We start from the raw sequence: 24863 nt of genomic DNA, 5'->3' as shown, positions 1-24863 counted from the left end.
TATCTGTCTCAAACACACTGTACACATTCAGAAGAGCCTCTCAATTGGCGAAGGAAGTGCCTGCCATTAAAAGAAATTCCAAAACTGTGAACAAAAATATATTTAAATGATGTTCCAAAAGAAAAGTCATCCAGAGGCAGGGCATTTCAGAGGTAATTAATAATGAGGAAAGGGTACAAATGAATGCAATTTAGAGTTTAACCAAATGAGGTCTACAGAATCCTGCACAAACTTGTGCCGCAACACTGCTGTGGTCTGGTACTTATTTGTGAGAATCCGCGAAGGATTGACACAATCTCTGTGTGCCTTAATGATACCAAGTGTGCAAATTCAGCATGATGGCACAATAAAAAACCTTTCTGTCTAGAAGAACAGGTATAGGGCAGTATATAAATTCAATTAATAAATAATGATAATGATGATGTTACCCATACCATGTGTGAGCAGCTTTTATCTGAGTGACTTGGATAAAGTTGAAATGTCCCCACAGCACAGGTGGGGGCCCGCTGTGTGAATCCCCATCATGGAATCGACATCCTCAAGAGACCCCAACCTACGTGGCTGGATCATTTAAATGTGACCCAAGTTGATTGCAGGAAAGAGACTCGCCAGAAACGTTTTTAGTGAATGACGCTCTAGACTACAAAATTCCACAAGCACTACTCTCCTTGAGGGGTAACAGCATATATGCGGTTCCATTCTCTTAATGCACCTCATGTTAGGAGTACTCACACATCAAATCGTAGCTGTCCTGGTATTTTTCAAGGCAATACTGATCGGATAAGGCTTTCACATAATCTTCCTCTTTCTTCCACTTGGCAATAGCGGTGCTTACGCCTTCTGAACTTTCAGATGTGCTGACGTCAGAGAGAGAAATCTGCTGAGTCATAAGAACCAATTCGGTCGATTTTTCAGGTTCCTCTACCTGATGAAAAAAAGTGGAATGGACATTGGAGAAAAGGAGGCTCATTTTTGATCCAGAAGGCTTTGCACTCTTGCTTAAGCTCACTTATCATTACATCCTGGGTTTTACTGAACCTTTAAGATTCTTGTCATTTAAGCAGCCCTCCTTAGCATTGTCGCTAGTAATAGTGTTGCTTGTAATCATGTATGTTAAAGGATATATATGTGAAAATGGGCTAGAGTTATCCTCATCTTAAGCTTAATTTTTTCTCTCTGCCCTTTTCACTTTGATTTTAGCTAAGCGATCTGTCAAGTCGGTATCAGAATTTTTGCAAATTCCTAAAGTCAGAGGGCCCTGGGAGAATAAAACAGGGTTCAGATAAGGAATTCAGAGGGCACTTAGCTAATCATCAAGTAAAGACAGTAATACTTGCTGGTAATATTTTCTGTTTAAGATTTAAATGAGTGAAGATAGGGAATAACATTGGGGAGAATTAAAATAATTCAAAGGAACATAGTACCCATTATTTCAGTAATTTTACTTGAGTATCACAATGAGATTCATCTACTTAAGATTAGGGGGCTAGTAATTTGAAACTGAAGTTGCTGTTTCCTCACCTGTACATCCTGAGAAGGCGCTGTGGAGAGATCTTTGGCATCATCCATTATGATTGCTATATTAACCAAAAAAGAGGGGACTTGTTACTGGAGGGAACTGAGAAACATGACAAATATTGTCTAGCCTTAAGGAATATAAAAGCAGTGTGAAATGTACAGAGCCTCACAAGAAACACAAGCATTTCAAATACATGATTTAGTCTCCCACTCATGTTACCCAGGACCAATATAGTAATAATAAAAAACTATCAGGCTTTTCTTCTGTTTCATAATAGAATTTTGTCCGTTTATGGCGATGGTCTCTTGCATTTATGTGGATCTAGGTTTCCTTTGTAGAGAAAGCAGTATTTAGGAAACATGCACAGTTAATTCATTTCTGTTTTAAGTGCCCATTAAAATATAGTTAAAATAAAGTTTTTATTCAGTACAGTTGTACCTTGGTTGTCGAACGCCTTGCAACTCAAACATTTTGGCGCCCAAATGCCATACTCCCGGAAGTGAGTGTTCTGGTTTGCAAACATTCTTTGGAACCCAAACGTCTGACACGGCTTCTGATCAAATACAGGAAGCTCCTGCAGCCAATTGGAAGCTGCGCCTTGGTTTTCAAACAGTTTCGGATATCAAACAAACTTCAGGAACGGATTCCGTTTGAAAACCAAGGTACGACTGTATAACCTGACCACAAACCCACTAAGGCACCTGCCCAGATGTAAGCCCACTGACTTCCACTGAAGACAAAGGATCCTAACTGGTTCATCTCGGCCTGAATAGACTTCTATTTTAGGGCTCTTAATAATGGAGGGGAGGGAGGAAGTCTACAAAGTAATTTGTTCACTGATTGCCACTCACCCCCCTGTTCTTCTAGGCTTCTTTGTGGCTTTTCATCCAGGTTATCGCTCAACACACAACCAGAAGGCATCGATTCTTGTCCTGCATCATGCTCTTTGATTGTAGGGAATTCTCCATTATACAGGAATGTCTGAACTGTAGAGTCAGATGCGGGGCCAGAGATGGCTTTAAGATGAGGTATCGGATCGCTGAAAGTTGAAGGAGTCCACTCTCCTATTTGAATACTCGACTGCGAGGCATGGCCAAAGATGCTCCATCGGGGCACGGAAACCTCCGAATCAGAAACCATGTCTCCAATTTTAATGTGCGACTGAGAGGCATGCCCGTGAATATTCCAGCGAGGTCGCGAGGACACAACATCAGACGTATTTTCCCCAACTTTGATATTAGCATCCGACGAGTGGCCATGGATGTTCCAGCGAGGTCTAGCCGGCTCTATATTTGACACATACTCTCCAATCTTAATATTGGCATCCGAAGCATGGCCGTGGATATTCCACCTTGGCCTTGATGGCTCAAGCTCCGAGGCATATTCTCCAACCTGAATATGAGCGGCAGAGACATGCCCGTGGACATTCCAGCGTGGGCGGCTAGGTTCGACTTCGGAAGCATACTGTCCAATTTTGATGTGTGCATCCGAGGAGTGGCCATGAGGGTTTGAATGCGGATGGGTGAGTGCAGCGTCAGGTACGTATTCCCCAATTTTAATATTTGCATCAGACGCATGGCCGTGAATGTTCCAGCGAGGTACCCTGTCCTCAACATCAAAGACGTTTTCTCCAGCTGCAACATGGCTGTGCGAGACTGAAGGCCTGAGAACAGTATTAAAGTCATACCCGTCATATTCAGAGACTTGGGTACTGGTTTCCCCTTCTGCCGCACCTTTCGGTGCAGAACTGCTTTCATCTGTCTGACCGTGCAAGGAAAGATCTGAACTGATATTCTGCAGGGCTTCATCCAACAAGTTGGTCTCTTGGGCACTGGGGACAACAAATGTTTCTTTCTGAGGCTTTGGTAAAAAATCTTCAAACTCCAGACCAAGTTCAGATACGCTCTTTGGCAGAGTAGCTGCTGGCTCCGTATGGAGTACCTGAGATGCAGTTTCTGTTTCTTCGGACTCTGAATAGTCATTAGACTGTGTATTTGTTGCTTGCAGTAAGCCTGGGGATATCACCAGTTGAGATTCTGGGTCTCTGCCGATGTCCACACCATCAGGACACTCAGGCTCTGCAGAAGTTAACTGAAATGGAAAAAAGAAAATTAATTACTAGAACAGATATGCAACTCACTTATACAGCTGGGATATCTTCACCTTAATTGTTTCATCCATAGTTTCTGAAAGTATTTATAGTTTTATATCACTGTTTATTTTTTAAGCAGTTTAGGATTATTATCATCTTCACCGAGCTTTTCAAATGCTCCAATAGCTCCTTCAGTCACTATGGAAACAGTTGACATTTGCTTGCATAACCAGCTGCATTGTTCGGATATCGGGTGAAAACAAAGACCTCTGTTTGAAGCACTGGTTTCTACATTTTTTTTAACTTCACAATCCATAACCCAACAGTGTAACACTTGCTCAAGAAAAAGAAGATATGCATAGAGAACAAATGGCAGGCTATTCTACCTACTATTCACACTAACATGCAATATGGCCCCAAAAGCTCCCAATTTAAAACCAGAAAACAGGCCACTTTATAAACTCGCCTCCTTACAGGTATGACGGCAGTTCTACTGGGCTCTAAAACAGGCACCCCCAAACTCAGCCCTCCAGATGTTTTGGGACTACAATTCCCATCATCCCTTACCACTGGTCCTGTTAGCTAGGGATGATGGGAGTTGTAGTCCCAAAACATCTGGAGGGCCGAGTCTTGGGGTGCCTATTCTAAAATGTGGGTCTTACTGTGCACACTGTGACATGCAATCTTACAAAGCACAGATCACAAAAAAGGAGGAAAGCAAAAAGAAAGGGAAGTTCTAGGAGTGCCCAGAAATGACTAAACGGTGATCTAAACATCAATAAATCTGACACATATAGTACAAAATGCCAGAAGAACAGGGGGTGGTGAACCAGTAGTTTGAGGTGTTGCTGGACTACAACTCCCATCATCCCTCAACACTGGCTATGCAGGACGTTGCTTATGAGAACTGGAGTCCAACAACATCTGGAGGGTCACGATAGCCGCTTTTACTATAAAATACAATGTTTTACTCAGCCAAATCTCTACCTTTTACTCTAACCCAAAAGATTTGTACCATTGAGTGGATCTACTTTTGGTATCCCTGGAAATATTAAGAGCCATGAAGAAAAGCGGAAAATAGACGATGGATATCCAACTCCCATATAGCTGGAGTTGGAGGGAAATAGGATTAAAGCTTGAGGAATAAACCTCAAAGAGTACAGAGATAAAATAACTCTTTACTGAAAGACCCAGAAATAATGCAAAAAAAGTTAGACTTAAAAAACTGTTTTTGAGATAAATAATACCGCAGATGTCTCAAAAATGTTAATAATGGAATACAAGTAAAACCATTTCATGAGAGCAATTTATATCAGCCTGTCTGAACAAAGAAAGAATTAGGAAAAGCATATATGAAAGAAATAGAGGAGTTAGAAAAGAAACATTAAAAAAGAAAACAATTAAAAGGTGACACTTTTAAAAAATAAATAAACAAAAATCTAATGGTAACAAATACAGAGAAGATAGCTGAAGAATTTATTACATAATATATTACCTTACTTAAATCATAAAACCTGAAAAAATGGGATACTTATGAATGAATGGAAGATTGGGAAAGTAGTCCTTGCCACAGGTGAATCAAGAAGATGATGGTGTTTATGGAACAGGAGTTTTCTTAAAGGAACACCAACCTGAATGCTGGAATCTCTGACTGGCACAACTGCGGCAGAAGTCTGTTGACACCACCCTTCCCCAATGTCTGCTTTCCTCCTATACTTTCCACCTGTAAGTTTCTCAAGCATGTCCTAGGTATCAAATGAAAAAGATAAAAGATTTATACATACCAATGCATACATAAATAACCACTGTCAATGTGCTTTCCAGAAAAAAGCAACAGCAGCAGCATTTAAGCTACCTCGGTACGCTTTTGATCTTCCATCAAAAATTTGAGACGGGCCGTTTCCAGTTTGTGCCTCTGAATTTTCCATAGGGCTCTTCTCTCTCTACGGGCTGCCTCTTCCGAGAGTTTGCTGTAGTGGTCAATCAACTCTTGCCTAAGTGAAAAGAAAGGTAGAATAACTTCACCATGTAGTTTTACAGGATATATACCATGATAGAGCAGAGTACAACAGGAAGGCATTTAGATTACTTAGGCTACCATCCAGAGTAAAAATGTAGCTCACAAGCTCAAAATTTAGTGAGCTAGCAAGTAGGATAATTTATCAATGCATCATATAACATGTTGAAGTTCCTAAGCAACCAATGCTCACTGAAAAATAAATAATTCTAAACCTAATTATAAATTTTGGGGACGCAGGTGGCGCCGCAGGTTAAACCACAGAGCCTAGGACTTGCCGATCAGAAGGTCGGCGGTTCGAATCCCCATGACAGGGTGTGCTCCCATTGCTTGGTCCCTGCTCCTGCCAACCTAGCATTTCAAAAGCACGTCAAAGTGCAAGTAGATAAATAGGTACTTGCAATTTTAACAGCCTTCCTTCCTTCCACACTTTTACCTTGCCCTTTCCTCCAATTCCTCTTCCAAAGCCTTCAGTCTTCTTTCCCTCTCTCTCAGTTCCCGAGCATAACTGAAATCATCATCAGTCTCCTCCTGTTTCAGAGCACGTCGGCGCTACATAAACATTTAAGAAAGCTTTAGAAACCACATTCCAAAAGCACACATTGTGCTCTGCATATTTTTATCCAAGCAAGTTCTACAGTATATAGATTCTCTGTCTCTTAACGTTGCTAGCAGAAAACACACGTTGCAAATACCTCTTTATCTTTTTCAAATTGTTCTTTCAATTTCTGAAACTGCTCACGCTTCTTTGCATCCAGCACCATTTTCTCTGATATTTGTTGATCTGAAACAAAAATTTAAGATGCAGCAATGTTAAAAAGAAATAAAGAAAACAGTTGCTGTGAAAAACCAACTGGACTGCAAAGACCCCTGTAACTTACCAGTAAAGGCTTTTAGAGCTTTGGTAGCTGTTTCTCGAGCGTGGAAAATTAGCTCCTGTTTTTCAATTTCCATGCGCAAGTCCTAGGAAGCAATTTCACAGGATTTAATGTGGTTTTCAAGCATAACTCGGGTCAGTTCAACTTTATTAATAATCCACTAACCCTCAAACATTTGGATTTCATACAGTGGGGGGAAATAAACACAAAAATACGGAAAGGTCAATTTTCAGTACTATACACACAGACACACACACACACACACACACACACCAGCACAAGATTAAAAAAACAACCCTAGCATCCATTATGTCAAAATTGCTTAGAAACCTTTATAGCTAGAACATGAATTACAACCAATTCATTTATCTGATGGTTCAGGACCATCACTAAAGGCTCACAACCCAATCAATAGTGGAATGCAAAAGTATCATTTCTGCTATACAAACATATGATTAAAAATTGAGAAGCAGGTTCTCAAATGCATGTTTTGTTAATTGAAGGTTCTAGGTCATAAAAGATTGAAGACTACTGGTGTAAAAAGGCTGTACGCCACTCTGAGAAGGGTGTGATCAAAGAAGAAACAAGTCTGGTTCTGTCACCTCTATTAAAAAATACACAACTCTTTACTGACACACAGAGACATACAAGATTTGCATATGGAGTGCCATTAAGTCTTCCTTCCAAAAACAGCTGACGGGAGAACATTGAAGTGAATGAATATAAAGGCTTTCCTGTATTTGGGGACAAAACAAAAACCCAAAGCATGTATTCAGGTGTGCAATTTCATGAAGGAAGAACAAGTTATCAGGCAAACAACTTAAAGAAACTATCTTACCTATAAATGGGGGGGTCTTAACTGAAACAATTACAGTATTGTAATTTGATGGGTAAAATAAAGCTTGGCTTTTCATTTGCCTGGGCCTAAGATCTGCTGCACCAGTAGCACCCTAATGTCTATGCCAAGGCAGCATGCTTTCTCACTTGTCCCAGTGAAATTAATGACTTATTTTCGAACACAAATGCGCAAGGACCACACTGTTGTTTTTGATGCACCATACAAAGGCAGAGTCCATGTTCTGGGCATTGGTACTTTCCTGATACAAAAAAAAAAAAGGATTTATTTGGTTGAGTCAGTTTACCTTTTCCTCCTTGCTGATGGTACTATAGCGTGCAATTCTTTCCATTCGGCCCACGTACACTGCACAATCTCTCTCAATCTCTCTCAATTCGTCGAGGGAGAAGATGACAGAAATCCGAGGAACGGGGATGTCGGACCAGCAGATGTAGTGCTGCAAAATGTTTTAATGTTGTGTTTTAATCTTGTTTTTAAGTTGTATTTCAATCAATTTGTTTTTATATTGGCTGTTAGCCGCCCTGAGCCCAGTCTTGGCTGGGTAGGGCGGGGTATAAATAAATTTTATTATTATTATTATTATTATTGAGCAGCAGTAAACATCTGAAGAATGCAATCCAAGCTTTCATGCACTTTAGAACTGGAAACCTATTGGTAGGGTCTCGTTCAGTCTTAAGTCTGTTGTGGACTGGGGGTGGGAATCCTCATGACCTGGGCCTGGAACAAATGTGGCCCCCGGGCCTCCCTAAATGGCCCTCAGGGATCTCCCCAGGCCACACCCCTCCCTGTCTAGGCTACAATCTCTCCTCTAGTTCTGCTGCCTGACCATAGAGATGTACTGTATGTGTAGAAATGCATGTGCGGCTGGCCCTCGTCAAATATAAGAGTAACATCTCTTGTTCCATGTGCCACTGGCATGGGTTCCCTGGAAGGGATTGTTAAAAGAGTTATCCGCTCTTGTGACAGTATTTATTATATTATTCCATTAAATGCTCGGCGGTGTGACTACAGTGACTGTTTCTGTTTTTTTCTTTGTGGAAAGTTTTGTCGTGAACACCTCCATGGGATATGCTTTGTCATTTCTTTCAAATTGTTTCATTGTGAAAGGTTCGTACGGTTAGTTTAGATCAAACATAAGGCAGCCAATTATGAAGTGAGAATTTTAAACTTACGTTCCATGATAACGTGATAGGGAAGACAAGCAATATATTCATGATATGACAGAGTGCAAGCACTCTTATCACTCTTATTTGTGATAAAAAAAAAATCAAATCATAATTAAGCCTATGAAGAGATGCTTTACTTGGAAGTCTATCTTTGCATGAAAAACGAGGGGGAAGCAACGACTTCAGCTTTTTATTTAAATTAGCTGTCATTTAGTCTTCAATTTAAGAAACATTCTAAACTAAAAGATTCCAGTAAATTGGGGGAGGGGGGTGTAATTGGGTTGTTGTTGTTTTTTTTGATTATATATATTGAGATTTTTATGTTGATCTTTTCTGTGGACCGCCCTGAGACCTCCTGGTATAGGGCGGTATATAAATTAAATAAATAAATAAATAAATAAATAAATAAATAAATAAATATAATAGCTTGATCTTGGCCAATAACAGAATAATCTCGGTAGAAAGGTCCTATAATACATTTGGGTGGGGCAGTGGCTTACAGTCCAGGAGCAAGGAATGTCTATGTAAGAAATTAACCCAAAATATGGACATGGTGCATGAATGTCATTGTTAGGGAAGGTGTTCTCAGCCAATCCGAGAGACTGCAAGGGGAGTCATAGTCTCTGCAGCTAAAACTGACTTTCCAAGGGTATACGACTTCAAATGTACTTGAAAACAATGCTTACTCCGTGATTTTAAAAGCAACGAGTACTTACCCTGGGACAACACAACTTTAGCAAGTTTATGGTTTTCCCACAAATGTAGACATCATTAGCAATATGTTTCAAAAACACAGGCACGCAGTCTTCTACTTCCTTGGAAATTAAAACGTACCCATGGGTCCAGTAGTGTTTGTCTAGAGATCCAAAAGGACAGAGAGGTCAGAAAGTGAGGCATACCCTGTTTCCCCGAAAGTAAGACATCCCCCGAAAATAAACCTACTTCCAGTTTTGCCTCTCGCTGTAATATAAGGCATCCCCCCCAAATAAGACCTCCCTGATAATAAGGCCTTCCCCGAACAAAAGGCTTCCCCGGAATATAAGGCCCCCGAAGCTACTGTAAGGTGTCTGACTCCTCTGGACCATAGCGGCGGGCACTGCTGCGCAGCTCACTGATTGGCCGCGGCGCAGCCGGAGCTGTTCAGGCAGTGCAAGGTCTCTTTAAATCAGAGAGCCCGGGGCGCTGCCAGGACAAGCTGCTGCCTGCTGCTCGCTCTGCCCTGACGGAGTCTGGCTGACTCACAATTAGACAATAAATGTGTACCGTATTCTTCTTCATGGAAAAATAAGACCTAGCGCATCTTTGGGAGCAAAAATTAATATAAGACACTGTCTTATTTTCAGGGAAACGGTATAAAGAGTACTTTGGTGTATTAAGCTTTTAATGCAATAAAAGTGCAACTATTATCTATTTGTTGAACAGAACCCAATGATTTACTTTGCAATCACTCTATTTCATTTCAAGCAAAATACACTTCATCCAGATGATGGACCTTGGGACTGGCATCAGGAATATGGTAACGCTAGTGTCATTGATGTCTACTGGCTAGTGTCTTGTGATACTGTTAGCTGTATAACCTCTGCACGGGAATACCATGGTAGCTTGGTTTAAGAACAGCTTAGTTTATGAACAACGAAAGTTAATGCCATCTCTCAGGGAAACGGTAATGGAATAAATCAAAGTGGCAAACAGATGTGACTGGCATTGAGATCGGGTCAGTATAAAACATGGGTAGGCAAACTAAGGCCCAGGGGCCGGATCCGGCACAATTGCCTTCTCAATCTGGCCCGTGGACGGTCCGGGAATCAGCGTGTTTTTACATGAGTAGAATGTGCCCCTTTATTTAAAATGCATCTCTGGGTTATTTGTGGGGCACAGAAATTTGTTCATTTTTCTCCCCAAAATACTTTCCGCCGCCCCCCCCCACAAGGTGGACCGGCCCCCTGCTGAAGAAGTTTGCTGACCCCTGGTATAAAAGCAAAGATGAAAACGGACAAACAACAGGAACACCTCTGCCAGATGTCATTCTGCACATAAGAAATGTTCTCTTTTGGCTATTTATTTCCCTACTGGCTTATTTCCTAGAGATACAAAGCCTGAGGTGTGATTGCTAATATTCCCTCCCGCAAGAGGTAGTGAAGGCCACCAATTTGGATGGCTTTAGAAGAGGATTTAGCCTTACACTCCATGAATTTGTCCATTAAGGGATACCAGCCACAATGGCAATGTTCTACCTCCACTGTTGGAAGCAGCATGACTCTGAATACCAGTTGATGGGAATCCTAGAGGGGCAATATTGTTGAACTCAGTTCCTGCTTGCGGGCTTCCCATGGGCATCTGGTTGGCCACTGCAGGAACAGAGTGCTGAACTAGATGGGCCCTTCACTCGATTCCAGCAGGGCTCCTCTTCTGCACCCCATGAACCAAAATTTTGGGGAAACAGTTAACACTGTATCATCTCCCATTATGGGAGGGCAGGAAGTAATGCTGCTAGCACTTCATCAAAATTTGAAAGAGAGCAACGTGCTAAAAGTAATGTGGATTTGAACCATAACTTTTCCAGTTGTCTGGCAAAGGTCCTTAAGTCACTAGCCAGAGGAGAAAGCAAGGGAGCCACAGTGATCGTGCCTAGATTCAAGGAAGGCAGGAAGCGAGTCAGAGTGAAGGAATTTGTTTCCCAAACCCAAAACTGACTGTGCAGGCAGTTTGAAACTGCACCAAAATCCCTATTTTTCCTTAGCTAAAATGCTTTAACTTGAGCTCTTGAGCCAAAAACCCAGCTGTATAAACAAGTGCTCAGAGCCCTCTCCTTTATCAGTTTGTGACGGCAAGGATGACCTTGACTGTACCAGTAGAACAGGGAAGACACGTCTGTGACTTATCTTATATCCTGACCACAAAGGCGCACAGACCTAGTCTGGGAACAGCGCCAGAGGGTGTTCTTGGAGATGGTGACCTCTTGCTCCAAGATAAGAGTAGGAACAGGAAGATCCTTTTATGGTCAGAAGTACAGGAAGAAATATCCTTTTAGGGTCAGAAGTATAGGAAGGAATACCCTTTTATGGTTAAGAGTGCCGGAGCAGGAACATCTGTGATGTCAACCTGTGTGTACAAGCTGACGTGGCTGGATTCCTGGGGAAGGGGGAGAGGGTGCCTGGAGGATATATATACTGCATGAAATTTCTCATTTCTTTGGACTTGCTGTGGACACACCACACAGGTGCCTTTCTCCTGTTCCAGAGAGCAGAAATAAAGAACTCTTTCTCTGAACCAACCCTCGGTGTCATTTGACTTCCTTCCTCCTGTCCGGGAGCAATGCAGACCCAATCGGTGAACTCCAATAAGGCTACAAGAGCATCACAGGAGATGCCAGCTTCCAAAGCTTTCGTTCCTGCCTTTCGTCACATGGTGGAGCCGTAACCCAGCATACCATTCCCTGCTAGCCAAAGGGAAATTTGAAAAGAAAACAATTAATTTCTAACATACCTCTAAAGCCAAGATAATCCTCATTCACCTGAATCATGAATTCGCCGTACACGTCTCTGAATACACCGCTATAAACCCAATCGTGTATAAACCTAAAGGCAAAAGGTTGAATGTTGAAAAAGGTATTTTATAAAAAGGTAAAAGACCCCTGACAGTTAAGTCCAGTCGCGAATGACTCTGGGGTTGCGGTGCTCATCTCGCTTTACTGGCCGAGGAAGCCCATTTGTCCGCAGACAGTTTTTCCAGTCATGTGGCTAGCATGACTAAGCCGCTTCTGGTGAAACCAGAGCAGCGCACGTTAACGCCGTTTACCTTTCCGCCAGAGCAGTACCTATTTATCTACTTGCACTTAGAAGTGCTTTCAAACTGCTAGGTGGGCAGAAGCTGGGACTGAGCAACGGGAGCTCACCTCATCGTGGGGATTCGAACCGCCGACCTTCCGATCGGCAAGCCCAAGGCTCAGTGATTTAGACCACAGCACCACCCGTGTCTCTGTATTTTATAAACACCCTCTTAAATATGGGTATGCTGTCCAAACAGAAAATAGATCTGATAAAAATACTACCACTAAAATAACTATTCGGGTTAGATAGCAACTGTAAAGATCTATGGCTCAGGTTCAAAACTGTCCCCAAAGAAGATACCTGAATGCTATAACAGCTCAGTTTTACCCTGGTACTGAAAGAGATAGATTAACTATCATGTCAAGAAGAGTCTCATATTAATTGGGATTTCTGCTTTGATACTTGAGTTTCCAGAAGGGCCTCTCAGTGTCTTGATCGCCATATAAGCATTTAAATAATAATAATATGCCACTCTGAAATACACAGAGAATTATTTTAATGTGCAAAAAGAAAAAACCTTAAAAAGTCCCAGAACATATTTCAGTAAGCATAGACCATTTTAAGATTTTTGCTACAATCCTATACCCACTGACCAAGGAGTAAGCTCAACTGAAATCAATAGGACCTGAGAATATGCAAACAGGAATGAATTGCTAGCTTTATTTCAGCACACTAAAATAAGACTGTCGCCATTCAGAAATTCCAGCTCCTTTTAAGAACTCACAGGAACGCCATCTATAGGAAATGCATTAGATCATCTTTGTAACAGCACGTCCACAATGCACAATTTTAAACTGAAATACTTACCGTGTATATGGCTCACAGCTTGTTTTTAGTAGGGAGAGAAGAACTGGGTAATGTTCATTGCTGCAGTTATTAAGAGCTTCTTGGTATAGATAGGAAAGTAGTTTCACACCCTGAAATAAATGCATAAGCCACTCTTTGAAAGGAAAACCATAAACACATATAGGTACTTCTGATGAGGCTCAGCTTCATTGGATAGTTTTATTGCACTGGCAGGACTCAGCTGGAAGTGCTGGTTTGGCTGGAAAAATCCTGAAAGCCTTTTGTTGACTTGGAGATACCTTTTTATTAATGCTGAATGAAAGCAGAAGTGTGCTCCTCCTAACTATATTTCTTTTAAAACCAATACATTCCGGCACATCTATACAATCTGACATGGGTTTTTTTAAATACCGATGAGCAGACACATTACAAGCTGATCCATCGGTGGAAATCACTTTTCCTAGAAATGGAAGCATACAGGATGGAAACAGCACCCAAAGCGCTCTGAGATTGCTTGCTTATGTTTGAATCACACCTAGTCGTTTCATGTTTAAAAATGCACACCACTCGGTTGGCTGCAACTACAAAGAGAAGCACAATCATACTCACTGTTGGAAATGAAGCAGCAGCAGCAGTTCCCTGCGCAGTCACTCCTATCCCGCAGAGTTCAGCTATATACCTTTATAAAACACAACAGCAGCAAATTACACTTGCGTAGTACCTTTAAGAGCATGGGGTGGGAGGAAGATCTGTGGGCCCCAAATTACAATTTCCATCACTCCTGGTTATTGGCCATGCTGGCTGGAGCTGATAGAAGGTGGAATCCAAGACCCAGAGAGCCACAGCTTCCTGTTTAAGAGCCTAAGAACCGGTTTACTGGACCTTCCAGGCTAGAATTCTGTCTTCCCCAGTGGATAACTAAATGCTTCTGCGTTTTGTTTTTCAGTATTTGGCCCCTGCAGCTGGTGCTGAGATGTACAGCAAGGTAAAAATATAAAGGACCCCTAGATGGTTAAGTCCAGTCACAGGCGACTATGGGGTTGTGGCGCTCATCTTGCTTTCAGGCCAAGGTGGCCGGCGTTTGTCCACAGACAGCTTTCTGGGTCATGTGGCCAGCATGACTAAACCACTTCTGGCACAACAGAACACCGTGAAAGAAACTAGAGCACACAGAAACTGTGTTTACCTTCCTGCCCAAGCGGTACCTATTTATCTACTTGCAATGGCATGCTTTTGAACTGCTAGGCTGGCAGGAGCTGGGACAGAGCAACAGGAGCTCACTCCATCGCAGGGATTCAAACCGCGACCTTCTGATCGGCAAGCCCAAGAGGCTCAGTGGTTTAGACCACAGCGCCACCCACATCAGTCTGTTAGTGAAGGTTCCATTTAGCTATCAAGCCTACATACTTTTGCCTAATCCTTTTTTTTTAAAGCCACATAAGCAAGTAGGCAACACCATATCAACACTAACTCTTACTCTAAGACTAACACTAACTCTTACCACACCATCCAAACTGTTCTTAAAAACTGTCTTCAATTTCAGCCTCACTGTCTAATTAATGGCCTTATTTTCAACTCCATCAACTGACTTCCGGTTTGCAAATGTTCTTTGGAACCTGAACGTCTGCCACGGCTTCCGATTGGCTGCAGAAGCATCCTGCAGCCAATCGGTAGCTGCGCCTTGGTTCCCAAACATTTTGGAAGTTGAACAGACTTTCAGAATGGATTCTGTTTGACTTCAGAAGTACGACTGTGTATATATGCTCCAAACTTGGGAAGCTGTTATGGCTACACTACAGCAACTTGATAGTTGTTTTTATTCAAAAGTTACAATATAGTTACAATGCAATTCATTTTCTATGAATATCTCTGCTTTATAACATGTGTCAGTTTGCCTAATAGAATACACTTCTGGAACAGTATCCCTCAGAATACAGGCAACTCCCCACATATATATGCAGCACCAGGAAATAAAAAAATAATCCAAATTAAACTACAAAAACAGACCCCAAAAGTGTGAAAACTTGGGGGATGGGGAGGGAGATGGCATGAAAAGAGCAGGGAAATCAGCCAGCAATTCCATGAGCACCGACCATTGAGGCCTTTGGAGAGCTGATATTTGGGAAAGGAGGCAATGAAGAAGACTGAGAACCACCAGTGCTGCCATTCATACCAATCTGGTATGTGCTACTGGTTATCAGGGGTTTAGAGGGTACAGGTTTCCCCCCCACTATACACAATTTCCCGTATACAAGGGATATCCAGGAACAAAAGCCCCACATAAGTGGAGAGTTGCCTGTACTGAAGCTGGAAACCCTGGTTCTAGTGTAAGTAATATAGGTTACTGAGGAAGGGAATAATATATATAAAGCTCATGGGTATCTGCCTTGCATGCAAAAGGTCATAGGTTCAATTCCCATCATCTCCAGGTAGAAATAGGAAATCTTCTGTCTGAAACCTTAGTGAGCCACTGCCAATCAGGGCAGACAATACTGAGCTGAGATCGACCAATGGCATGACTCGGTATAAGTAAGTTTCCTATGCCCCTATGGTTACTTAAAATATCTCAGCTATGAACCCACCGTCTAAATTAACTGACTAAAAATATTACGCTACGATTATGCTGCATAAGAAGACGGTATAACAGTGAAGGAGACTGAGAACTGATCATTAGATTACAGAAGACAGGAGAAGCAGAACAATGCTAGCTAATCTAGTCTGAAATTTCTTTACCAATGTGGACTAAACTACAGCAATGCTATCAGCAGTTCAAAGGTCTCTCGATTCCTTTGTGGTTTGGATCAAGCATGTAAGATGTCAAGGCTTCCTTTCCATTAACTTTTAATGCCGTGGTATTACCTTAGCTGGCGTCCTAGTTTCCTGAAGAGGAAGCTGATGGTTAGAAGCGTCAGAGTGGAAGGAGTCGACAAAACACACGCTCGGTAGTACTGCAGGTATTTTCTCAGCCCGCTTGTAAATGCCTGGCAGGAGAGAAGTGAAAAGAAGATCTGCTATGAAAATTGTTTGTGCATGGCATACATTCAGTGTATGCTTTATAGGAAAGTGGCAACTGGGTGTACTATTCTTGTTGAGCCTCCTTCAGATACTTAGGATCTGTGCAAGCCCAATTTACACCCTATGAGCAGACGCTTGTTTTTAACTTTTTTTCCTAAGTTTTTTTTCACTTGCATTGTATGGCTTTTATCTTTTTAATGCTGTAAATCGCTTTGATATTTTTATGATTTTGTGGTAAATAAATATTTATATAAATATTTATATAAATAAACCAAGCCTTATGAGGAACAGGGTTGAAGGAGCTGGGTATGTTTAGCCTGCAAAAGACAAGATAAGACACTTTTGGCAAGACTTGGCTTCCATTCTTTTCCTTTATAAATGAGACAGAATATGTTTTCATTCCACCCACAAGAATCTCTGTAGAGAGGATACTTGAATTGACAATGCACAAATAAACGTACAGCTTGTGTACTGCATATGAAACTTAATAAGAATGTACCACTGAACAAGTTAATGTAGTTATATGTTGTTCTTGTATTTACATGGTTTAACTGATTCTTAGTTTTTTTTTTATCTCACATCATTCTTGATACTACTACTGAAATTAGTCAAATGCTGCAACAAAGTTTAAACTTCTGTAATTGTTTTTCAAATATATTTTAAAGACTTCCCATTTTGAAACAAATACCTGTTTTGGTTTATTCTTTATTTTTTCGGACAAATTATCTAACTCTGTATATTCAGTCAATTTTTGGATCCAATCTTGCACAGATCCTAGTTTGTCAGATTTCCAATTTGCAGCGATTAAAACTCTTGCTGCAACTGTAGCATATAAAAAGGTATCTTCTTCTTCTTCTTCTTCTTCTTCTTCTTCTTCTTCTTCTTCTTCTTTTTCTTCTTCTTTTGGTATATCCAAATCTGTAATCCCCAGAAGGTAGGCCTCTGGTTTTCTGTTAAAGGAGACTTTTAGCATTTTTTGCAATTCTAAATGGATGCCCTCCCAAAACACATTCATTTTCTTTCATTGCCACCACTTATGGTAGAGTATCTGGTTTTTCTCCACATCCCCAGCAATCGCCTGGGACACTTTTGTTCATCTTTGTTGGAGGTTTCTGCAGCCACAGCAGGTTCTGTAATTCTCCAGCAATTTGACTTCACCCCTGGAGGCAGTGAATTGTCTCTTGAGACAGACAGATGCCAACAACTGTCCACAAAGCAACTTGGACTGATTGCTCTAACTGCTTGGATAAACACAGCATTTCTCATTACAGTGGTACCTCAGGTTAAGAACTTAATTCGTTCTGGAGGTCCGTTCTAAACCTGAAACTGTCCTTAAACCTGAGGTACTACTTTAGCTAATGGGGCCTCCTGCTGCCGCCACCGCCACATGATTTCTGTTCTCATCCTGAAGCAAAGTTCTTAACCCGAGGTACTATTTCTGGGTTAGCGGAGTCTGTAACCTGAAGAGTCTGTAACCTGAAGCGACTGTAACCTGAGGTACCACTGTACTTGTTCCTGTACTCCTCTCCTCCTCCTCCTCCTGTAGGCCCCTTTCATCAACTTCCCTCCCCAACAACCGGATCCCAAACTTCCGCAATCCACTTTGGGAGATCTAACTAGTAATTCTTATCCACAACCCAGTCACCTAATCACTAAGACCCAAGGCATACCACATTTATTTCCCTCCTCTACCATCACAAAGACTCGATGTAGTAAACCACTGCTGCTCCCAGTAGGTTGAAAGAGGATTTCAACAACTTTTGGACCCAATTTCAACTCCAAATCCATTGCACCAAACTGGCTTTTAGACAGCTGTATAACAGCACATTTTGTTCAGAGAAGAGACTATACCTCTCCCCACTTCCACTCGTAAAGCAGGCATGTCCAAAGTCCGTTTCGGGGGCATAATCCGTCCCGCAGGTCGGTTTCATCCAGCCCCTGTGGCAGTTTATTTCCTGGGGTAAAATCCTTTAAAAAACCCTACTTCAACCCTAAAAAAAAAGTTAACAACTTTGGTCGGCCCTCACGGCCCTTCACTTCATCAAATCTGGCACTCTTTGAAAAAAGTTTGGACTCCACTGAAAGAGTTTTGGTACTCTCCAGAGATCCCCAGGTTCTACTGATTGAAAGGAGTGCTCTGTTCTTCTTTCCCCATTGTTTCTCCCAAAATTCTGCTCAGGAGTGTTGGGGACGCTACAGTACAGCTTGGGAGGTGAAGCTGTAGGATCCTAGCTGCTTTCATGAACAAGAGGGCGCAATTGGATCTAACGAACAGACATCAGATAAAGACAGAAATATAGCAGAACATCAAGATGGATTAGCGATAGCAAAACTGCCAGCATGCTACCTGAAAAACAAGTCCTTTTCTGTACGAAGAGTCCAAAACTGGTTGGACAGAGAAGCGGCTCAGTCGTGTGTAATAAGTTCCATATTCAGCAACTTCTGACAGGAGACTGCTCATGCTTTCAGGGGAGGTTCCAGATACATGTAGACCCTGCTTGGCCACAAACAGCACAGCTGCCTACAGGGTTGTAAAAGAGAGGAAGTCATCAATAAAAATGTACAGCACACAAAGTAGTTACAAAATTGATACACAAGTCCTCGTCATCATAAATTAGAGCTACTAAATAGGTGTACTGTTTGTTAAAATCTTTTTTGGGGGGGTGAGCCTACTATGCAAAACCACTAAGTGATTATTAATAGCTTATCAGCAAATTCAATATTATGGCATAAGGTAAAAAAATAAAAATACACACATGGTAAAATTGTAAAGAAAATTAAATCCATAAAATGAAAATTCACATGGAAACCCTTGTTTTCTAGGGGATAGTTCCCAAAACATTCCTTTCTGCACAATGCAAATTGCATTTTATTGCCATATCTACCATGCCTGGATTGTGTGCTTGGGTCCATACTGGCAATTAATGTCAGTCTCTTCTTAATCTGGATTTACTGTTATTATTATATAGGTATTGGTTTTACTGCATATTTTGTACTATAAACCAGTTTGTGATTCCTATGTGTGTGTTTTTAATGAATACTCTTATGATGGATACAACCCGTATTAGTTTTTATGTCTACTTAGTAACTCTTCATAAGCATAAGGGTATATAAGTGATACTTGCAGAGCATCTTAAGTCGTGTTTTCATATTCTTTGCAAAATTCAGTAACATGCATCCTCTCTGTGAAATGATGTATGTTACTATAATATTATTTCTGCTGACAGAAAATACAAGTGTGCATGCTGGGTCTTAAAAGCAAAGGTTAGAGCTCCTCAGCAGCTATTTACATACTTCTGTATACCTGATTAAATGAGAATGAAGTAGATACCACCCCAATAAGGACATTCAAAACATCTTTAACAAGTTCTGATTCTTTTATTAAAACACGTTGTGGAAGCTGAAGTTTGGTACTGCTGAAAAACTGCAATTCCCCTTCTCGAAGTCTGCAAAATTTGTCAAAGGCTTCTCTGCCAGCTTCAGAAAGGTACGGCTCCTCTTTTTTCCCAGGAGGACTGTGTTTGGGGGGAAAAACAAATAACAATCAAATGTATAAAGTGCCACTCTGAAAAACTTAGGCCTGTAGAAGAGAGATATTCTGAATGGCTTTCATCCAACCCACCTAGGATTTTCATGGCCTCTATCAATTCAGATGTTACAGCAAAAAATGCTCATGCAATTCTAGGCTGCATCAACGGAAGTCTAGTCCAGATCTACTCTATTCTGCCTTGGCCAAACACCACCTGGGGTCCTGTGCAGCACAATTTAAGAAGGATATCAACAAGTCAGCGTGCAGAGGAAGGTGACCAAGATGATAAAGGGTCTGGAAACTAAGCCTAAGAGGATCGGTTGATGGGAGTTGGATACGTTTAGCCTGGATAACAGGAGACAGAGGAGATATGAGAGCCATCTTCAAATATATGAAGGGCCGTTACACGGAAGACGGAACAAGTTTGTTTTCTGCTGCTCGGTAGGTTGGAGAGACCCAAACCAATAGATTCAAAAGACAAGAAAGGAGAATCGTTAGGAAGAGTTTTCTGATGGGAAGAGCTGTTTGACAGTGAAACAGTCTCCCTTGAAAGGTGGTGGAATCTACATCCTTAAAGGCTTTTTAGCAGAGGTTGGACAGCTATCTCTCAGGGTTTCTTTAGCTGTGATTCCTGCACTGCAGGGGGTTGGACTAGATGACCCTCAGGGTCCCTTCCAACTCTACAGTTCTAAGATGATCTCCTTGAAGTCACAAGGAGGAAAGGAAAGCCTGGGATCCAAAGGCTCACTGCAGCCGATTTTCATAATGGTAGACCATGGTTCAGAATTACATGCAAAGTCTCCCAGTTGTTAGGATCTAAGCAGATCCATGGGAATGCCTAGAGCACAACGGGGGTTTGCCAGATTCCCCTCAGTTAATAGTACAATGGATGCAACTCTAGAGATTCCCCATCTGCCAGGCTCCATAACTTTTTGGAAGATACAATAGGAAGGCCTGAGAAGCTTGGGTGTGTATGGCCTTTTGGATCCCAGATTCCATTCAGCTGCCATTCTCAAGTCCCAGTTTTATTAGGAATGTTAGAGGGGTGGTATTCAACTACGTTTTAATCAGAAAAGACACAGTGAATTTAATGTACAAGTTAGGTCTATTCATTTTAATAGGTCTACACTGAGTAAAAACATAGTTGAATACCACCCTAGGCCTTGAATTTTGCTATTTTAAAAATAATTTTGGAAACTTGTTTCAAATTCACTGACAAATATTGACTTGATCCTAATCACAGCAGCTTCCAACAAAAACAGCTCAACATTCTGAATCTTAAAGACAAATACGTACCATCCAATCCTTTCCCAACATCTCCGTTTACTAGGTCCATAGGTGAGCACTGCTTCCCAAAGATCAATATCTGGTGTGACACTGGGTTCTGACTGAGAGTCAGGGGTGAGATTGGATGCAGACTGGAATCCCTCATCTTCTGAAGGATCTATACTTTGGGGGACCTATAAAAACATGTACCCAGTCGATTATCTTTCAGCACAGTGATTTTCCATAATTGTGACCAAAAGAGTTAACTTCTTAGCCTGCCTCCCTAGCTGCTCAGATCGTTCCTGTTGCATCTCCTCATTAAAAATCATTCCTAGTACAGTGCTGCATATTCTATCTACTCCCTGGTGGACCAAGATTAATAGGTTTTTATTTACTCTGAAATAAGTGTGGCAAAGCATGTATTGCCCAACTGCAAGGAGTAACTTGATAAATTAATTCTTACATTTGGGATGGTCTGTACTGCCTCTTTTAATAGGCAGAAGAACTAAAGGGCATAGCGAGAAACAATACTGACCATAAATGTGGGTTCAAATCCTTGTTTAGCCATACAGTAAGACGTGGTTCCCCCGCCCCCTCTTTAAAACGAGAACGCTAATGAGCTATCTTACAAAGCTGTTGCAATATACAGATTGTGATCAGATCAGGATACATCATTTGGTAGGATTCAGGAGAGAAATACATGAAGCATTTCCTTAAAACAAAAATACTTTCTTCTCCCTCCCCCTGCTCCTTAATTTTCAAAAGTTGTTTACAATGGTGTATACTGTTGTATACAAGGTGTTGGAAGAAAGCAAGCAAAAAAGACAACAAAAGCCCTGCTGCACATATAAATCCGACACAGAAGATGGTGGCTACTGATTGTACCACTTTGGATTTCAAAAACAATGTGACATGTGGAAACTACTATTTGCAAAGGAGCTGAATGGGTCAGAATGCTGCAAGTGCTCTCACAGATGCACAAGCAAGAGAGAAAGAGAAACACCAGGTAGACAATAGAAGGAAGACGAAAGGAAATTATTAACAAAGAATTTTGCTCATGAGCATCTAACTGAGAATAGCAGCATTGATGAAGAAGATGCCACAATTTATTACAACTTGCATGCTCTAACAAATATCTATGCTAAATATAAATAAAATAAGGGTCACCCAAAATGTTCCATACCTTGATTGCAAGTCCAGACAAATCTGCACTGTCAGGCACTGGTGGAAAATCCAACTTGATATCCATGTCGTATGTACGACTGTGAATAAGAGCCCCAAAGAGCGAGACACGGGTTTCTCTCTCAAACTTGTCGCCGACCGAGCAGCTTTGTGAAAATAATTCCACAGTAGGAAGACCTGTGCCAGGTGCTGCCTCCATGATCTGCAGTGTCTTTTGAACTGTATCACTAAACTGATGTTCCTCATTTGCAATTAAAGCCTGCATATTGGCTTCAAACACACTAACATCATAATAATCGTAACCTTGGTATTTTACATTTCTTCCAACATATTTGTTGTTTGCAAAGTAGTCTTTCTTGGGTGGTAAGCACTGAGGTGGTCCAGTTCCTGCAAGCTGAACCAGAAGATCCAGAACAGAAGTAATTTCAGTAAATGGTAAACAGGTAGACCTTTCCAAATCATCTACAAGCTCCTCCAGCCGGTCAGCTTCCTTCCCCATTCCAGCAACTCTCAAGTTGAAAGATAGCATTAGAATTCTGTTTTTCACTGGAAGTCTAGAAACATTTGACTGTGCCTTCTGGGTCTCATCCACGAAAAGGGTAGAAAACAAAGCATTATATGCAATTTTCTTGAGGCTTTTACTGGATCCTTTTTTGCTGTTCTTTTCCCTGCCCAAATGGACCTTCTTTGACAAACCTGCTATGTGGGCCTCACACAAATCCCCAAACAGCTTTGTAATACTCTCCATGGCAGCAGCAGTTAACTGGATATCCTTTTGAAGTCAAGATCGTGTATAACCAGTACTAAGAATCTGCTGGGGATCCATTACGCTGCTTGGAAAAGCAAAAGGAGAATAATTAATGATCTTCTCCCTACTGAAATAGATTTTCAATTCCTTTATTAATGCAACATCCTTACGAACTGTGTATTAAAGCTAAGTACTATGGGACCCCTGTTCTTCAAAAGCCAAGCCATGGACCGTCTACATTTCAAAATTTTGGTATCCCTACGATATTTTTAATATTTGAATGGAGCCACGAACCCCCAACAACCATACCTATATCTATACCTCGATAATCATACCTACATTTATACAGGCACCTACAGAGATAATCCATTTCAAAATCCATTTCAAAAACAATGGTACGCAAATGAATTGTCATGAAAGAAATGGGTGGGGGAGAAGTTTGTCCTCCTCGCTCATGGTACCATATTATTATTATTATTAATTTCATTTCTCTACTGCTTTATATTTTTAAGAAAAACCTCAAAGTGGTTTACAGCACTTTAAAACATCAATAAAAACAATCAAGAATTAGACATTATTGAAGAAAGTAAAAAATACAGCAATACCTAACACGGCGGATTAGCAAATCCTAATGGTAGAATACCTGCAGCTAGCAAAGGACAGGAAAGATAAGAGGCCAAACAAAACAAACAGTCTATAAGGATTGGAGAATTTTTAAAGAATACTTTAAAAATCACGGTATAAAAGGAAACTCCTTGGCAGAATTAGACTGAACCTTGCATTGTATAAATATAAGCTTGTAGGGAAGTTAGCAGAAACTATATAAGAAATATGTAACTGTGCGGTATAAGAGAATCAACAGATAAAGTACAGCGAGACTAATTGGAAGTAATTTTTAATTTCTTGTTTTACAAGTTTTACAATCATTCCACATCACTGGGAGTATAAATGATGTTAATTATAAGAACTGTGTTTTGTTCATATATTGCTATTGTCTGTTTGGCAATTCATAGTTTGTTTATTTGATTGTATGTTTGTTGGTTGGTTTGCTTTCCTGGCATAAGTGTATCTATTTTAAAACAATAAATAAGTAAGTAAGTAAGTAAGTAAGTAAGTAAGTCAAATATAAAGTATACAGTCAAAGCAACATAGGGGCTCCTTTTGTGTGTGTGTGTGTGTGTGTGTGTGTCCTCCCCCCGAAAAAAGCTGCCTCCTTTTGGTCTCCATCCTTCATATTACCAAAGTGCGCCCCTGCGCCCCCCAAAAAACAGACCCTACTTTTTTTTAAAAAAAAAGAAGAAGGGGCAGTTAACGGGGCTTAAAAGGAGCCAGGGCTCACTAGGATGTAACACCAGGGCTCCCATTCAGCCAGTGCTGAGTGCCAACCCTGCACCACCCTGAGAGGCCCCCATACCACCTAGAACGAAGAAGGCGGGAAGAACTTCTAGGGTCGAGACTCGGGAGCTTCCCCCTCCATAACGCCTGGCGCTCCCGCTCCCCCCCCCACGGTTTCCATGGCAACGCCCCATACCGAACAGGCCCCACGTCGCTCCGGGGTGTTTCACGGCGACGCGAACCGCCCGCCCGCCGCCGCCCGTCCGTATTGGCCTCTCTTCAGCCCATCCCCGCTGAAGGGCGGCGCGAAAAACGGGCGCCCCGCGGAGCCCTCAGCGCTGCCGCCGCCGCCGCCGCCGTGATGGGAAAACGCGCTCCTCTGCGAGTCGCGGCCTTGTGACATCACAAGGAAGCGACGAAGGCGGGAATGCGGGGTTTTTAGAACGCTGAGGACTCGCCGCCTGAGGGGAAAGGAAAGGGGGCGGGGCCTAAGCAAGCACCCGAGCGCGGATTCCTCCCTGGAAACGCAGCGGCGGCGGGGGGGGGCGTTGTTGTGGTTGTCGGCGTGTGGAGAAGACGCAGTGCGCATGCTCAGGGCGGGACATGGCCCTTAGTGCTTCCAGACCACGGGAAGTAACTTCCAG

At 41.7% G+C, this 24863-nt stretch overlaps 1 protein-coding gene across 2 annotated transcripts in view; it reads right to left on the bottom strand.

Moving 5' to 3' along the window:
- The window catches only part of TUBGCP6 (tubulin gamma complex component 6), a 32629-nt gene extending 7966 nt beyond the window's left edge, over window positions 1–24663 (bottom strand). Inside the window, exons 1-19 of one of the 2 annotated variants that reach the window (XM_079994034.1) lie at window positions 24416–24663; window positions 22138–22969; window positions 20985–21148; window positions 19464–19674; window positions 18507–18680; window positions 16004–16125; window positions 13754–13823; window positions 13166–13275; window positions 12015–12106; window positions 9245–9384; window positions 7649–7798; window positions 6510–6591; window positions 6324–6412; window positions 6065–6180; window positions 5467–5605; window positions 5243–5356; window positions 2371–3610; window positions 1522–1577; window positions 733–925 (exon numbers count right to left, since the gene is read on the bottom strand). In XM_079994034.1, coding sequence (XP_079850160.1) covers window positions 733–925; window positions 1522–1577; window positions 2371–3610; window positions 5243–5356; window positions 5467–5605; window positions 6065–6180; window positions 6324–6412; window positions 6510–6591; window positions 7649–7798; window positions 9245–9384; window positions 12015–12106; window positions 13166–13275; window positions 13754–13823; window positions 16004–16125; window positions 18507–18680; window positions 19464–19674; window positions 20985–21148; window positions 22138–22884 — 4009 coding nt within the window. In that variant the 5' untranslated portion in view covers window positions 22885–22969; window positions 24416–24663. The remainder of the gene's footprint in view (window positions 1–732; window positions 926–1521; window positions 1578–2370; window positions 3611–5242; window positions 5357–5466; window positions 5606–6064; window positions 6181–6323; window positions 6413–6509; window positions 6592–7648; window positions 7799–9244; window positions 9385–12014; window positions 12107–13165; window positions 13276–13753; window positions 13824–16003; window positions 16126–18506; window positions 18681–19463; window positions 19675–20984; window positions 21149–22137; window positions 22970–24415) is intronic. The other variant, XM_079994035.1, reaches the window with a different exon arrangement.
- Window positions 24664–24863: the final 200 nt, after the last annotated feature.

Source organism: Podarcis cretensis (assembly GCF_951804945.1).
Source record: "Podarcis cretensis genome assembly, chromosome: 10".
NCBI lineage: Eukaryota > Metazoa > Chordata > Lepidosauria > Squamata > Lacertidae > Podarcis > Podarcis cretensis.
The sequence above is the reverse complement of the archived record's forward strand: the minus strand, read 5'-3'. Positions and strand labels throughout refer to the sequence as shown.